The 18,744-nt window shown below is 34.7% G+C and overlaps 1 protein-coding gene across 2 annotated transcripts in view; it reads right to left on the reverse strand.

Moving 5' to 3' along the window:
* Positions 1-18,744, reverse strand: part of EXOC5 (exocyst complex component 5) — a 55,749-nt gene that overhangs the window by 14,349 nt on the left and 22,656 nt on the right. For both annotated transcript variants that reach the window (XM_030319190.1, XM_030319191.1), the window contains exons 4-12: positions 17,924-18,118; positions 16,355-16,419; positions 13,794-13,822; positions 12,529-12,638; positions 11,047-11,091; positions 10,804-10,944; positions 8,932-9,014; positions 7,700-7,909; positions 5,930-6,077 (exon numbers count right to left, since the gene is read on the reverse strand). In XM_030319190.1, the coding sequence (XP_030175050.1) occupies positions 5,930-6,077; positions 7,700-7,909; positions 8,932-9,014; positions 10,804-10,944; positions 11,047-11,091; positions 12,529-12,638; positions 13,794-13,822; positions 16,355-16,419; positions 17,924-18,118 (1,026 nt within the window). The remainder of the gene's footprint in view (positions 1-5,929; positions 6,078-7,699; positions 7,910-8,931; positions 9,015-10,803; positions 10,945-11,046; positions 11,092-12,528; positions 12,639-13,793; positions 13,823-16,354; positions 16,420-17,923; positions 18,119-18,744) is intronic.

Raw genomic sequence — 18,744 nt, forward strand, 5'->3', positions numbered from 1 at the left:
AGATAACCTATTTCTAAGTCTATTCAAGAAGTTGAATTTGTAGTTAAAAACCCTCACAAAGAAAACCGCAGGCCCAAATGACTTCCCTGGTAAATTCTCCCAAACATTTAAGGAAAAAATAATACCAATTTTATACAAACTCTTCCAGGAAATTGAAGAGGAAGGATTATTTTCCAACTCATTCTACAAGGCCAGTATTACCCTGACAACCAAAACTAGACAAAGACATTATGAGAAAAAAGTATATGTATTAAGTCAATATCCCTCATGAACACAAACACAAAAATTCTTGACAAAATGTTCAGCAAACCTAATCCAACAAAATATACATGGGATAACACATGGTGAACAATTGGGGTTTATCCAAGAAAGGAAGGTTAACTTTTGGAAATCAATGTAATTCAGCACATTAACAAAATAAAAAGAAAGCATTTGACAAAATACAACACCTAATCTTATAAAATTACTTAGAAAACTAGAAATTAAAGAATTTTGTCATTCTGATTAAGAGCATCTGTGAAAAACCTACAATTAGTATCATACTTAATGGTGAAACACTGAATGCTTTATTCTTTTTTTTTTTAATGTTTATTTTTGAGTGAGAGAGAGAGAGAGAGAGAGGGAGGTAGGGGCATAGACAGAAGGAGACACAGAATCCGAAGCAGGCTCCAGGCTCTGAGCAGGCAGCACAGAGCCCGACGTGGGGCTTGAACTCATGAAACATGAGCTCATGACTTGAGCTGAAGTTGGATGCTTCACCGACTGAGCCACCCAGGCGCCCCCTGAATGTTTTATTCTTAAGGTTAAGAATAGTACACAGTGTTTACTCAAACTGCTTCTATTTAACACTGAACTGGAGGTTCTGACCAATGCAATGAGGCAAGAGAACAAAATAACAGGTTTTTATACTTTAAAGGAATAAGTAAAACTGACTTTATTGGCAGACAACATGATTGTCTATTCAGAAAATCCTGTGGAATCTACAGAAAAAAACCCCAAACTATTAGAACTAATACGTGAGTTTAGTTAGGTTGCAGGTATAAAATCACCATATAAAAATCAACTGTTTTTCTATACACTAACACAGAGTATCAAAAATACAAATTAAAAAAATACTACTGACATTACATTAAAATAGCACAAAAAATACTAAACACTCAGGGATAAACCTTGTGTGCTAAGAATTAGAAAACATTGCTAAGGAAAATTAAAGAAGATCTAAAAAAATGGAGAGATATACGATGTTCATAGACCAAAAACTCAATATTGTTAAGATGTTAATTGTCCACAAACAGAACTACAGATCCAATGCAATTAAAATCAAAATTTCAAACTTTTTTCCCCTGAGACTGACAAACTGATTATAAGGCATATGAAAATATTAGAGGACTTATACTACCTGACTCAAGACTTATAGTGATCAAGACAGTGTAGTCTTAGCACAAAGACAAGTAGATCAATGGAACAGAGTCCAGAAATAGATCAACATATAAACTCTCAAATGGTTTTTGACAAAGGTTCCCAAGCATTCGGTGGAGAAAAGATAGCTTTTCAATAAATAATGTTTAACAGCTGGATACTAATGCAAAACAACAACAACAACAAAAAAACCCAAAACAAAAAAAAACCCACCTCTGATCCATGCATCACATGACATGCATAAGTTAACTCAAAACTGGTTAAAGACCTAAATGCAAAATCTTAAACTATTAAACTATTAGAAGAAAACATAATAGGAAGTCTTTGTGTCCTTGGGTTAGGCAAAGATTTCTTATATATGATACCAAAAATTCTGCTACCATCCATAACAGAAAAGTGTTAAATTGGATTTCACCAATATTAAGAACTTCTCATCATCCATATTTCATCAAATGAAACACTACTGTTAAGATTAAAAAGACAAGCCACACACTGAAAACATTTGCAAATCACATATCTGATAAATGAAATGTAACCAGAACACAGAACTCTCAAAAAATAAGAGAACTCAATTTTTAAAATGTACAAAAAATACCTCAAATATATACAAATAGCAAATAAACACATGAAGACAGTCAACATCATTAGTCATTAGGAAAATGCAAACTGAAATCATAATGAGATATCACTATCCACCATTAGATTATCTAAAATTAAAAAGATTGATCATACCAAATGTTGGAGGTCATGGGGAAGCAAATGAAACTTTCACATATTGCTGGTGGGAATGTCAAATGAAACCACCACCTTGGAAAACAGTCTGGCAGTTTCTTTAAAAGAAATACCACATGCCTCACCTGTATTACTACTAAGTATATATCCAAGAGAAATGAAAGCTTATGTCTGCATAAAGACATATGCATGAATGTTCACAGCAACTTCATTCATTAATAGACAAACAATGAAATCAATCTGAATGTCTATCAATAGGTAAATACATCAACTGTGGTATATTCATGCAAAGACATACTACTCAGCAATAAAAAGGAACATAGTAAATAATATACACAACATGGATGAATTCTTAAAGAATCGTGCTGAAAAAGCCAGAAACACATGTACATATATTCTATATACCATTTACAAAATACTGTATTATAATATCCTATATACCATTTACAAAAAAATTCTAGAAAATTAATCAACCTCTCGAAGACATCCTATTTGGCTTTCAAGACTCAGTCCTCAAATGTCGACTTCTTTTTGAAAATGAATCTACAGTGACATAAAGCTGTTCAGTCTCATGCAAATGAGAACAGAAGTGGAGGGAGAGGAAAGGGAGATTATAAAAGGACAAAGGAAACTTTTTGGGGTATTGGATCTGTTATCTTGATTGAAGTTATAGCTTCAGAAATGTAGATATAACTTATCAAAGTTATCAAATCATGTGGTTTAAACACATGCAGTTTACTGAATGTCAAAGATATCTGGAAGTTATTTTTTAAAAAAGGAAAAAAAAGGACCAATTACACTGCCCTTTTTAATATTTTAATTTTGTTTAAATCCAAGTTAGCATAGAGTGTAACAATGGTTTCAGGAGTAGAATTTAATGATTCCTTACTTACATGTAACACCCAGTGCTCATCCCAACAAGTGCCCTCCTTAATGCCCATCACCCACTTAGCCCACCCTCCCCCACTCAACACAGCTCCAGCAATCCTCCGTTTGTTCTCTTTAAGAGTTTCTTATGGTCTCTACTTTTATTTTTCCATCCTTTCCCCTAGGTTCATCTGTTGTTTCTTAAATTCCACATATGAGTGAAATCATGTATTTGTCTTTGACTGACTTACTTTGCTTAGCATAATACGCTCCAGTTCCATCCATGCTGTTGCAAATGCCAAGATGTCATTGTTTTGATTGCCTAGTAGTATTCCACTGTATATATACCACATCTTCTTTATCCACTCATCAGTCGATGGACACTGGGGCTCTTTTCATAATTTGGCTATTGTTGATAGTGCTGCTATAAACACTGGGCATTTTTGTATCCTTTGGATAAATACCCAGTAGTACAATTGCTGGGCTAGAGGGTAGCTCTATTTTTAAGTTTTTGAGGAACCTCCATAACATTCTCCAGAGTGGCTGCACCAGCCTGCATTCCCATCAACAGTGCAAAAGTTACACTGCCCTTTTTAATTATCCTTTAAAGCTTCCATCATCAACTACAAGGTCAAGTCTAAATTTCTAAGCAGAGTACACAAAAAGTTTCTGTCTACATTTTCAACTTCCTTTTTTATTACTCTCCAATGTACATTTTTATTTCAAGCATTTTATGCTGCACAGCCAATCTTTGTGTATGTCTTTTTTTTTTTTTTACAGGAAGAAAGCCATTTGACATCCACCAAGGATTTATTTTTATTTAACATTTTTATTTATTTTTGAGAGACAGAGAAAGAGAGAGAGAGAGAGAGTGCAAGCGGAGGGGGGGCAGAGAGATAGGGAGACACAGAATCCAAAGCAGGCTCCAGGCTCCGAGCTGGAGCACAGAGCCCAACAAGGGGCTTGAAGCCATCAACTGTGAGATCATGACCTGAGCCAAAGTTGGACGCTTAACTGACTGAGCCACCCAGACAGCCCTATGTATGTCTTTTTATATGTAGTATTCTCTCTGCAAGAATTACCTTCTTGTAGATATCCTATGTAGCTTTCAAGACTCAGGCCTCAAAAGTTCCCTTCTTGTAATCTTTTATAAAAAATACTCTTCTTCAATTCCTTCACCAGGCAGAGCTGGTTGCATCTTCTTTGGTCCCAGCAGGATATACCTACTTTGCACTGATTCTTTATATGCTACCTCCTTTCTCCACACTATTCGAAAGTAAGGTATATGTCTTTCATTTATATCCTCAATGTCTAACATGGCAGCTGGTACAAAGTAAACACATAATGTTGCTGGATCAGAATGCACTGAATTGAACTAAATTTCTATCTTGTAAGTTTCCAGACAAAGGTCATGATTTAGAGCTAGTTACTGTGACTCAAACAATATAATGTTGACAGTTTCAAGTTCGATGATCTTTAGAAGTATTTTAACCTATTTCCAGCATTCAGAAAACTAGACACAGTAATTTACCAAATATATCCATAACCCCCAGATGTGTCATATCTTAACATTTTTCCAAATGTACTTCAGATCTGGGGGGTGAGGGGGTCCTACATTATAAATATGGATACAGTCCCTTAGGTACTCCTCCTTCATGGCAACCACTATCCTGAATTTATCATGCCTATGCTTGTCCACATCCCTAAACGATATAAGGTATAGTTTTACTTTTTAAAAATTTCTATAGAGGTATTATACTGAATGTATCTTTTCCCCATCTTGTATTCAACATCGTATTTCTGAGATTTGCTAATGTTGATACATGTAACTCTAGTCATTTAAATTGTTATATAGTTTTCTAGTGTATCAACAATGTCAGTTTATCAATTCTCTTTTTGAGGCACACTTAATTTGCTTCTAATTTTTTACCATTATAAACAATGTGGCACATATACCTATTAGTTTCTCTAAGGAATTCTCAAGTTACTATCCAAAGTAAAGATACAATTTTTATTCCAATGGCAGTGTATGAAAATATCTATTGCTCCCCATCCTTACCAACACTTGATATCATCAGACTTAATTTTTGCAGACTGAATGAGATACTATTTTCCCTATTTTACGTTTCATTTTCCTATTAGTGAGAGTGAAAATCTTATTGGTAATTTGCATTTTCTCTTTTTGTTTATGTGTAGCCTTTGTTTTCTATTGATTTATGTGTGTAATTTATACTGATTTACCGTCTGTCAATATAAAATATATAAACCATATACACATCAATACAAATAAAAAATTAGGATGGTCTCAACTCTCATTTCCACTGCTTAAGAGGTACATATCTCAGTTTCTTCATCTGTAAAATGGAATAAAAACCTCACAAGGTTGTTACAATGATTAAATGAGTAATGTATACCTAAAGTGCTCTGAACATGGTATGTGCTATACAATTATGTGCCACTATTATTTGTTTCACATAATCTTCTGCTAGTAATACTAGCTATAAATACTTCTTGCAGGCTGTGACTTATCTGTTTACTTTGTTAAAGTGTGTTTGTTGGAAAGAAATTCTAAATTTTAATAGAGTCAACTTTTCATTCTTTTCCTTTAATACCTGGGTTCTTAAAACATCCTTCTCTCCCTAATGCTCTATATTTTTATAAGATAGTTCTAAACCTCCCTTTCATGTATTGATTTAATATCTTACAAAAAAATTTGGTATATTCAACTCGTAAAATTATATTAAAATATACTTCTAAATAACTTTAAAAATAATTCTGTTCTTCAAAACAAAAACTCTATATTACAAAAAATAGTTGTACCTAACCCGATAGCAGATTTGTATCTTATTACAAGGCAAAAATTAAAATACACAACTATATATAAATAAAATAAATTTACAATTACTCTTACCCTATGACATCTTTCAAAGGCTTGTTTGGTTTCTTGTAAAAGATTAACCACCACTTCTTGAGATAGGAAAGTTTCCCCATGAGTATCGATACTTGGCCCCAGTGGTAAGTTAGTACGTTGTCTAATTCTCTCTTTCAAATCTTGAATACTAATGGATCATGACAAGAAATAAAAAGAGAACACTTTATTATACACAGATTTCAATTTCAAATGCTGTTCAACTTAGTACACATCAACAAAGAAAAATGGACTAACTGCCAGGAGACCTAAAAGTTCAAATTCCAATAAACTCTAGTTCTATAAAGTGAAAACAAGCCTTAATGTCTACACAGAAGACTTTCATCTGAAAAATTAGTATATTTGGAGTTAGGACTTTTAAAGTCTTTTTCAGCTCTATAATTCTGACTCAATAGCCAAAAACTCCTTATTTGGTTTCCTTAGCAAGTGGACTATTCCAAATTAGTTAATATAACTAAATGGTCCTTCTTAAAATAAACTTTAAAAATTTAATGCTTTTTTAAATACATTTAACCATTTTAACACACTTCTTATTTCTTCATTATTATTAAATAAGATATATTAACCATAATATAGCTTTTCTTAATGACTGAGTAACCAGTCACTTTGAACATTTATTATATGGTGGTATCTTTAGGTTAAACTTCTTTTGCTCCTAGACTACCTAACTCTGGAGTATTGTGAACATTTTTTTTTTTCAGATGTTATTTTTTTTTAAAGTAATCTCTACACACAATGGAGGTCTCGAACTTACAACCCTAAGATCAAAAGTTGCATGCTCCACCAACTGAGCCACCCAGGAGCCCCAAACTAATTTTTTTTTTTTAAATTCTCATGGTTCTTTAGTTTTTTTCTTCCCTTATTTGTTGATGCCTTTCAGATGTCACTTTTTAAGTTTATTTATTTTGAGAGAGAGAGACAGAACACACGTGCACACACACGTGCACACGAGCACAAGCAGGAGAGAAGCAGAGAGAGGACAGAGAGAGAAACCCAAGCAGGCTCTACATTCCATGCTGAGTCCGATGCAGGGCTTGATCTCACAACTATGAGATCATGACCTGAACTGAAATCAACAGTTGGGCACTTAACCTACTGAGCCACCCAGGTGCCCCCAAGATGTCACTTCTTATTCGTAACTATAACCTCTCCCTGATCATTATGTAGTATATGACAAACTGGGAATCAAGAAAGTGATTTGAGTATACTCTGGACTCTAATTACATGGCTCTGCATAAGTCATTCTGCTTCATACTAAAAATGACTGGGTTCCACATAGTTGAGATCTGGATAACTAAGATGCCACCAATTCTTAGAACAAATCATTTTCTTCTAGTATGTGAATAATCCCAGGCTTCAGGTATTAATTAAGTAATTTTATGCCCAAGTCATTAAAAGCTCAGGGTACTTAAAATGTAAACTATTAGCTATTTTTTTTTCCACACCTGCAACAACAAAAAATGATGTGCTTCCTAGTTAATAACCTGGAATAATTTATTCAGTCTAGGGAAAAAAAAAGGCAACTATTTATAGTGCTGGTATTCTGCTTTACATTTTAATTACATCATGTTAGGTCATTTCAATACATGGTTCAAGAGACAGGATTTGATCAGTGGTGTCATAAATAAGCTGGGTTAAATGAGTTCTTCATAGAAAATTTCAGTAACTGTCAATATTTGACAAGTTTGTCCAAATACAATAAAATTCTTAACATCTTTAGTTTTAACTGTAACATTTAACAAAAACACTTACCCTCCTGTGCCAATGGATCTCTTTTGATGGTTTTTTGAATCATAATAGCGCTGTAGGATCATAGCACTTCTGCTTTTCAAATATCCAGTCTCTACCTCAATGTAGTTCTCCAAATAGGAAATGAAAATGGATTTGATAAGCTTAGACAAGAAAGTCTGTTTATCAGTACCTAAGTTAAACTCCATCAACTTGCTGGAAAGATTTGTGGTTCTTTTCATGGAAAAAGGGAGAAAAAGATGAATGTATATTTTAGGTATAGTAATAACACCGAGGAATACATATTTTTACAATGTAATTTTAATAACTTATGTTAAACCACCATTTCTTAAACCTTGGGAAGGTGCTTAGGATACAGAGAGAAGCTGCACAGCGCTATATATAAAGTAGACTGACATCACAAACAACATTGTGGTTTTGCAAACTGACTAAGGATAATCTCCTAGGGATAGGCGACTTAAGAGAAAAAAATCTAGGCAACCAACCAGTCTAGAAATGACAACAGTGGCAGAATGACTTCAACTACACTCTAATGGCATTCATAACATAGTACCCAAGTCAGAATACTGAAAGATCTACTCTCTGTTCATTCTCCCTTTTGTCTTTGCCCATGTGGACTTTTCTTTAATTTTCTGTTTTGCATTGTTAAATACAGACTCACAATAAATGTTGTTGGGATGGACTTCCTGATTATAGTTACTTTTGAAGACCTTCCTCCCAAAATGACGTCACTGACAAAGAACAATAGGACTGGAAAAAAACTCCAATAAGAAGCTTCTGATATAATATTTCTAAGTGTAACACTTTCATTTACAAAAGCCTAAGGCAAATTTTCATATCAAACTTAAGGCTGAAACTCATTTGTTAAGAATTTGTGACTTTCTCAATTTCTAAAGATTTAACTGCAGATAAATATAATCATACTACTTCTTAGAAAAAAAATGATAGGGAACTAGCTTACAATTAAAATTCAAAACAAAATTCTTGAGTCTTAAACAACATAAAGTTTCATTAAAGTACATGACTATAAAGAATATCTGATTCCTTAAGTTAATGTGCTAAGAATGCTGCTCTTTCTATAACAGTAATCTACGTAACCAAGTATTTAATGTTGAAAGGTATACTATTAACAAACTTTTACTCAAAAATACCTGAATACTTCACCATTTTCTATTAAAAAAAAAAAAGGAAAGAAAATCTGAGATGTTACTATTTTCTAGTAATTAAAAACATACCTTGTATATAAATCATAGAGATTTTTGAGATACTGCTCTGCATCAGACTTCCTACATTCTTCTAACTGGTCTTTCACAAAACTCTGGAAGGGAAAAAAAAAAGGCCAACATTATGTCAAGTAAACATTATATTTTTTCTCTAAATTACTCCACATTCTGGGGCTGTTCTTACTTAAAATACAATGGAAAAGGCAATGCATAAGAAGTATACCAATATAAAAAAATAATAGGCTTTTAATTTTTAATGCTTCTCATATTTACATGTTCATCTATAGCAGTCTTGGGAATAAGTATTCAGAATTTCAGAATTTCTTTTCAAACTGGCCTATCTTGCTTTTTAAAGTACATTTAAAAAACAAAACCCAGAAGCACCCAGGTGGCTCAGTTCGTTAAGCATCAAACTCTTGATTTTGGCTCAGGTCCTGATCCCACAGTTCCTGGGATTGAGCCCCACATCAGGCTCTATGCTAATGGAGTGGCACCTGCTTGGGATTCTCTCTCTGCCCCTCCCCTGCTCATGCTCTCTCTCTCTCTCTCAAAATAAATAAATATTCAAAAAAACAAGAAACAAAAAAACCCCACAAAACCCAAAAAACAAAACCTGATGCTGTATCGATATAGTCAATTCCTTAAAGCAGCATTTCTCAAACTGTGGCCTGGCTAACACTAGTGTCCCCTATGATTAACAGGCATTACTCTAAAATTGGGAAATGCTGTACTTTACATTCCTCCTAGAGAATCACAATATGTGTTAGTACCTTTAAAGACTATAAAAAGTTCTGAATTGTGTTTTAAAAACAAAAACTTCTTTTATGTTGCTTAATCCAGTAGAAAACATAGTTTAGGAAACGTTGCCTTAATGTATAGTGGGAGTCCAGGTTGTACATTAAATTACTGTTTTCGGGAGGAGCCAAGATGGCAGAACAGCATGGAACTTTTTTGTGTCTCATGTCCATGAAATACAGCCAAAACAACACTAAACCATCCTACACACCTAGAAATTACTATGTTTTTTCTTTTCATATTAGTACCATATTATGAAAATTCTACAGACTGTGCTTAAAATTCTTACTCAATTTCATAAATACATTCATTGGTCAAAGTGAGGACCCAATAAAAATAAAAATCTGAGGCTACCGGGGCACCTGTGTGATTCAGTCAGTCGAGCGTCTGACTTGGGCTCAGGTCATGATCTCATGGTTCATGAGTTCAAGCCCCACATCGGGCTCTCTGCTGTCAGTGCAAAACCTGCTTTGGATCCTCTGTCCCCCTCTCTTTCTGCCCTTCCCCTACTAGCATGCTCTCTCTCTCTCAAAAAAAAAAAAAAAAAAAAAAAAACAACAACAACAACAACAATCTGAGGCTACCCCTCTACAACCTTTTATTACTTGAACTGCTGCTACACAAATTTTAAACATGTGCTCTGATGATGCTTGGTGATTAGCACCTTTTTTCCTGGTGAACAATATTTTTTTAAAAAAGCATGACGGGGGCGCCTGGGTGGCGCAGTCGGTTAAGCGTCCGACTTCAGCCAGGTCACGATCTCGCGGTCCGTGAGTTCGAGCCCCGCGTCAGGCTCTGGGCTGATGGCTCGGAGCCTGGAGCCTGTTTCTGATTCTGTGTCTCCCTCTCTCTCTGCCCCTCCCCCGTTCATGCTCTGTCTCTCTCTGTCCCAAAAATAAATAAACGTTGAAAAAAAAAAAAAAAAAAAGCATGACGTTGTTATTCTTTTCCCATTCACTGAATAAGGAGATTACTATTCCAAGGGGCATTACATGAGTAAACCAAAAATTAAAAAAATAAATAACTTTCAAAACAGAGAAAAAAATCACTTATTGCCTTAAGAATTACTTAGTCATAGTTTAAAATTACCTGTAGTTTGATTTCAAATACATTTTGAATAAGTTTAGCCAGTACTGTTTCTGGATTACTAAAGATATCTCCAACTTGTTTGTTTACCCGTTGACAGAGTATTGCTGCATCTTCAAATATATCATTTCTCAAGTAAGCACCCTAAACAGAGGCATTTTACATAGTTAATGTATAATTTTAAAATGGTTTTTAAAACACAAATTAGCATAAAATAAAATCCAGAAAAGTGTACTATTAGGTTACCTCCTGGCACTGCTTTATATAAACATCAACACAATGGGAATAACCCTACAAAGAAGAAAGAAATACATTATCACAGTTCTGTTTTAATAACAATAATCACAACAGTAATAATCTCAATAAAAATTATTATATGTAATAAAGCTATGTCTATGTCCTAATAAATCACCAATAATAACAGTTGTTGGATTTAAATGAAATTCTCCCAGTTGCTTTTTATGAAATTGATCACCTGGTTCATATCCTTGCAAGATTTTAGAATGAAAGAAGAAAACTGGTATGAGTTTTTTGTAGTCATTTTGCCCTATGATCACCTAGCCAATCTCCTTCAACTCCAAAACATGTATATGCATGCATGCACCCACAAACACACAGATTCAGTCTTGAGAAAAGGTTTTTAATATATATAAATAAATACATTATGTATTTCGTATTAATATATATATATATATTTCCTTCTTTCCACTCTTGGATTCAAAGCATTTGTGTTCCCTTGCAAGACTCTGAACAGAGCTGTATTTAACTGGCATTCTGGAAATTTACTTTTAAAATTAAATCTATTTTAGCAGAATGTATTTAAACAAAATAATGTGTCATATTAAGCTCTCTATAATGATTTTTGTCCATTAACAAATCACACATAAAAACAAGGAAAGTAAGCAATGCCAAAGTACACTATTGTGTCAAGAGCCATTCTCAATACTTAATATGTTACTTGTAAGTGTAAAGTCCAACAAAAAACTCCTATTTCCTACTCAGATACAAATATAAACAGATCGGGGGTACCTGGGTGGCTCAGGTGGTTGAGAGTCCGACTCTCGATTTCGGCTTGGGTCATGATCCCAGACTCATGGAATCAAGCCCCATATCAGGCTCTGTGCTGAGCCTGTTTAAGATTCATTTTCTCTCTCTCTCTCTCCCTCTCCCACTCCCTCTCCCTCTGCCCCCCTACCCCATTTGCATTCTCTCTCTGAAAAAAAAAAAAAAAAGGAAACAAATTGCAAAGCACTATTTCTTTAATTTCTTTATAGGGATTCTCTCCCTAATTCAAAATCCAAGAAGATAGTATTTCTTTGTATTACCACCTAAGATCTTCTGGATTTAAGTCTTTTACTAATTATATTCCATCTAATCTCTGGCTCCTACATTCCACCAGATATTTAAAGCTAAATCTTTTTACTTTTGACCTATTTCATAACATGTTTGACTGAAAAAATAAAAAGACAAGAAGACAGTATGATTTTCTATGTCAACCAATATAAAAAGTCATTGATAAAATTTTATTGAATATAATATTAAATACCTAAAATTTAACATAATTTATGGAAGAGATATGAAATATACATTTAAATTGTTCAAAACAATAAAAATAATTACTGTGAGAGTCATACAACTAACAGGATAATCGGTGACTATAATATATAGAATTTATATAATCTCCACAATCTTGAAGATTAATCTTCATTTTTAATAATTACTATTTACCTTAAAATGAAGCAAAACTGCTGCTACTTCTCGCATTCTGGAGATTTCACCTCTTCTTTGAGCACTGGTAAACTCCTGAATCAGTTGGCATTCTAAATCATGGTATTTACCTAAAAGTAAAAAGGAAGTAATTCAGCTACAATGGGACAACGTATCCAAGTTATTTACAAGCACATGAATTATTTACAAATAAAATGACTATGGATCTAGCCTTCTTTTGAAAGACTTATAAAAACAATATGTGATTATAGGCAGTGAGTCTAGCCCCTAAAATACATGATATAATATAAATCTATATTTTTAAAGACAAAGAAATCTTCCCAACCAGGAAAACAGCTGAACTCCCTTGGTCTGACTACCACTTACCACTGTTACTTAAAAAAGCAGATGAATGAGATAAACCTCTGGATGTCATTTCTGATAGTATGAGATAGGAAAAATCTTAAACATAAAGCTGTAGAAATGGTGAAGAGGACTACAGAACTCTTTACTAGAATTCAGATGTCTTTACCATGAACTATCGTGGATTTAACACCAAATATCACCTTAAGATAATACATGGTGTCTGATTCATGTACTAATGTTCTGTGTGAAAACTTGAATGCTGTGTTAATCTACAGTAATCAGAAACGTTGCCAAGAAGTCCAACTATCTATGTCATTCTTATTGTAACACTTTTGGGAAAATAGGTGGCTCTCTGAACCTTCTATGCAATGGTCTCCCAAACATGACTCAAATTACCATGGGAGCCTGCAAATATAATGGCTTTTCCAGAGACCCTGAATGATCTGCTTAAAATATAATCCAAAGATTGGAAAGGATAAAACTAATCATGTAAGCAGTTATAAAGATACTGAAATGCTCACATGAGCTTTTAAGTTAAAAGCTCTTAGCTTTTAAGACAAAGAACCTACTTTACAGATACATGGATACAAAACAACCTCCAAGATACACTGTTAAATTAAAAACACAAGTATAAAGCTATTTGTATAGGATGCTACCAATTATTTAAAAATAACCAGGGACAGTAGGACTAAATTCTACACATGTATATGTGATTTATGTCCCATGCTTGTATATCCATAGGATATTCTAGAAGAATACCTAAGAACCTGGTAATGACTGCTTCAAGGAAGAGGAGTCAAACTCAGGGATATGGTGAGAAGATAACATTGTTCCCACTATCTCTCCTTTTACTATTTTTCTTTTACAGAAGTATTTTTATCACCTATCCACAACTATTAAATAAATCAAACTCCACTTACTCGCAATTTTGGATTTTACTTCTGAAAATCTGGAAAATAAAAACCAATGATGAGGTTCATACTAGAGAAAAATGTACCACAGTAATCTAAGATGTTAATAAAAGGGGAAACGGGGTCTGGGAGTGTAAGGGAAACCTTTGTACTAAAGGTCATCATCAAGGAAAGAAGGAAGGGAGGGGAAAAGGGAAGAAGAGAGGAAAGAAGGAAGGGAGGGAGGGGGGGAGGGAGGAAGGAAAGAAGGAACGCAAACAAACCAGCTAGTCAGCCAACCAGGAGGGAAAGAGTACTGATAGTAAGCATGCCAGGTAACAAAACTGAATTTGGGCCATTCAGATGGGGCGGCTAGTTCTCATTTATGAAATTCACTCTGAATAACCAATAACTTGTTAAAGAGGGAGATGTTCTATATGAGGCATTAACAACCCCACCAGCCCCAACACTGAGCTATTGTCTCTGCTTATATTCACTAACAAGTTTTTAAAAGATTTTTTTTTAATTTATTTATTTTTGAGAGTGAGTGTGTGCACAAGTGAGCGAGGAGCAGAGAGAGAGGGGGAGAGAAATTCCTATGCAGGCTCCACACTGTCAATGTGGAGCTCAGAGCAGGGGCTCAAGCTCACCCAATGCAGAACTTGAACTCATGAAACCTAAGATCATGACCAAGCCGAAGTCGGATGTTTAACCGACTGAGCCACCCAGGTGGCCCTATTCGCTAACATTTTAAATTCCTATTTGTTTATTTGCCCCTTCTGTTGGGATTTTTTTCATAAAAAAAAAATTCCATTACTGTTATTTAAAAGAAAAATAACAAGAACAGTATATGAAACATAAAATAGAAGTCATAAAAAGGACCCAGCAATGTGTGTTACAGACGAACCATCCAATCTTTGCAAATTCAAAAACTAAAATATTACATACTACCATACACTAGAATTTTTTTTTTAATTTTTTTTTTTTAACGTTTATTTTTGAGGCAGAGAGAGACAGAGCATGAACGGGGTCGGGTCAGAGAGAGGGAGACACAGAATCCGAAACAGGCTCCAGGCTCTGACCTGTCAGCACAGAGCCCGATGCGGGGCTCGAACTCACGGACCGCGAGATCATGACCTGAGCCGAAGTCGGCCGCTCAACCGACTGAGCCACCCAGGCGCCCCTACACTAGAATTTTTTAAAATCTTAAATATCAAGGGAGAATGTACATTATGAAAAAGTAATGTTGAGAGATCCTATGTAATCAGTTTGGAGAGAGAGGAGGATGGTTGGCAAAAGAGATGGCAAAGACAGATAAAGAAGGTGATAAAAACGTAGAGTTGTGCAGGGGTGCTTGTGTGGCTCAGTCGGTTGAGCATCCGACTTTGACTCAGGTCATGATCTCACAGCTCGTGAGTTCGAACCCCGCGTCAGGCTCTGTGCTGACAGGTTGGAGCCCGGAGCCTGCTCCAGATTCTGTGTCTCCCTCTCTCTCTGCCCCTAACCCACTCTCACTCGCAATATGTCTCTCTCTCAAAAATAAATAAACATTAAAAAAATTTTTTAAAAAAGTAGAGTTATAAAAAACTGATGTATCAAAGTCATGGTGGAATAGAATGCATGTAAGGCCATACTGATCTCTGTGAAAGAATTAAAACTAATTAGGACATATATTCAACTCCAAGGCTTGGCAGAGACTAAAACAGAATTGTAAGAGAAATATGTAACTGAGAAATAGGAAAAGATGAGTATATGCAGAATAGAATGGAGAGATTATCCAACAATTATCAGGCAACTTATTGTGATCTACACATTTTACCTATTTAAGGAAATGGTCCAATTTTGAAGTCCCTAAGGAGGAGTCTGTGGCTAGGCTAAAGAGTCTAAAATTCCATGAAGTTGCTTATAACAATCTGTGTGGATCTGAATTTTCTGAAGAAACTTTTTTAGCTTTCATCAACTTTTAAGGTGTCTAAAACTCCATAAAGTTTAAGGACTCTCATCTAGATATAAGAAAAAGCAGCTGAATGGCCCCATGTTTAAACTTTCCCCATTCCCTCCATTCCAGTTTACCAGAGTCCAAAAAAAATGAAAATTTAAAACATCACTTTAGGAAATTTCAAAATTCTTCAGCAATTTTTTTTCAGAAGAAAGACAAAGAGGGGCACCTGGGTGACTCCATCAGTTAAGTGTCTGACTCTTGATCATGGCTCAGGTCATGATCTCACGGTTCATGGGTTCATGAGATCAAGTCTCATGTCTGGGGTTCTGCTGGCAGTGTGGAGACTGCTTGGGATTCTCTCTCTCCCTCTCTCTCTACCCCTGACCCGTTTGCGCACGCACGCACGCACTCTCTCTCAAAATAAAATAAACTTAAAAAAAAAAAAGACAAAAGGTTGAAAGTATTTCAAAGTATACCACTAAATTTAGACATTAAGAAACTATATTTTTTCAATCAACTCTTATATACTATGCTTGTACAAAGGAGGTACTCAATAAACTCTTGTTGAATAAGCAAAAACATACAGGGAAAAATAAAACTTTATAAATTATAGCATACATGCAAATTAGCTCTTGAGAAATGAACTTGCCTGTCAAAAGGTAACTCTTGGGCAATTAGGTGCAACTTCTGAATGATGTCTGCTGCCTCCTTTATCTACTCAAAAATAAACGAAAGCAATAATTAAAAAAACAAACCCTATACATACCAAATATATCTTTATATTTGAAAAAAATAGTAATCCCCTATGTATGCCAATAGACCCTCACTCCAACAATTATCTTTTAAAATCCATACAAATAAAACCTTGTGAGCAACAGAAATACATTATCATCAATAAATGAATCAATAAAACATAAACATCTGTCTTTCTGGTATTGAAATTTTGTGATTTTAGAATGCCATAATCCCTTCCCAGTGAAACTTGCAGTTCAAGTTTACTCTGAAAAAATTAAAATCATTGCTTGCTGAAAGCCTAAGTGTCTCTTCTGGTTTATGAACCCAAAAAAGACAAACAAGATTTATGAAAATAATTCAGATCATATTGCTGCATATATCCCACTTTAAGCTGAACTGAATGAATATAACTAAATAAAACAGCTAAAATACCTACCATTTAATAAACACATAAATTTATAAAACTTGTTCTAAAAGCAAATATAGAGTTGAATATGAAGTCTCCTGAATGAAATATGGTACAGAGGTGTACTTCTTTAAGTGGTGGAACTAAAGGATTCAGGCCAAGGGTCTAAAGTTCTTGAAATGCAAATATTTGACTATGCTTACTTACACTAATGTGTGGGGGGAGTTATACAATATTCTCTTTTTCTTTAAGTTTCAATTAAGTACTGAGTTTTGGCACACCTTCAGTAACTGATTTATGATCACCCACTTTCTTTTACACTAAAAAATAAAGAGACTCTTACAAACATGAAGCAAGAGCTAAAAACATTAACACAGATCTTTCTAACCAAGCACTCATGTGAAGTCTGGCAAGCAAAGTGGACAACAGCAGGGCCAAACAAACTGTTGCCAAACAATAGTGAACATAGCATTCTGGTTTTAGTTATCTCTTCTCTCCTTGTCTGTATGTCACTGTGACATACAGTGGGGGGGAAGAAAGTCAGCTAAACAACCTTCTTTCAAGATTGCAGAACAGTCAATACCGTGTACCCTCAGACCAGTATTAAGTGACTAGTACCAAGAAAAGGATTAACATAAACAATTCAGATTTTTCCAATCTCTTTGGTCCAAACTAGAGCTCTTTATTCAAGCAACAGAAACCAGAAACTCTGAATTCCTTGTACAGAAAGATATTTCAGCTTATCAATGATTTAGGTCACACCACCCCCTAAACCCAACAGAATATAACTATTAAATTCTGTTAATATTAAAAGTCAATTATGGGAAAGAACTATTAACATAGTTACCTCAGCATTTCCAAACCACACATAATTCTATAAACAAAAATGCCAAGACAATCCTGTAGTTAAAAATCTGAATATACACACTTCATCAGGAATCTGCAGGCAAGTGTACTAATACACATTTCAGAACAATAAAAAGTTTCAATAAATCAGCTACTCAGTGATTTGAAAGTAATAATTAGGGCATTGCTATTAATGATGCAGCTTGCTTTTATCATTCTGATAGTGCTCACCTTTTCAGAATTTGTAAAAACATCAGATTTCAATTCTCCATCTAGAAACTCATTGAAGTATTTCATCAATTTCTGAGCCTCCACTGCCCGTTGTCTAGGTGTGTTGACCCCTTCCAACTGGTCTCCAAGGTGACAGACCTTGGTTGCTACATAGCTGATGTGCTCATCTAGTTCTTGGAAATGTTGGAAGGCAACCTAGGAAAAATGTACACAAGCATAAAATATAATCAGAGAATCCAGTTTATAAATTAATTCATATCAAACCCAGAGCACCAATCTCATCCCTACTCTCTAACTTAGGTAACTGAAGATAATATAGGAGTTATATATGAGGTAAACTATAAAAACAACTTATGCCCATTAGCAGCATAACATGATCTGAAAACTTTTTAACAAACTTGCACACTTTTATACCTTTAACTATTAAAACATTTTATCAACATTTGTTTAGAAACAAAACAGCATCCTGTTTAACAACATTCCCAGTACCATTTAGTCCTGAAAACAATGAACTAAGTATCAAAGGGACCCATGATCTGGACAATTTGCTTGCCATCACGCGGAGTCAAAATACGTCAGACGTGAAAAACACTAATTAAAAATAGAATATTGGGAGACCTGGGTGGCGCATTTGGTTAAGCGTCCAACTCTTTATTTTGGCTCAGGTCATGATCTCATGGTTTGTGAGATTGAGGCCCATGTCTGGTTCTGCGCTGAAAGAGCCTGCTTGGGATTCTTTCTCTTCCTCTCTCTTTGCCCCTCTCCTGCTCGTGCTTTCTCTCTCTCTCTCTCTCTCTCTCTCTCTCTCAAAAATAAATAGT

This window comes from Lynx canadensis, chromosome B3 (assembly GCF_007474595.2).
Source record: "Lynx canadensis isolate LIC74 chromosome B3, mLynCan4.pri.v2, whole genome shotgun sequence".
Classification (NCBI taxonomy): domain Eukaryota; kingdom Metazoa; phylum Chordata; class Mammalia; order Carnivora; family Felidae; genus Lynx; species Lynx canadensis.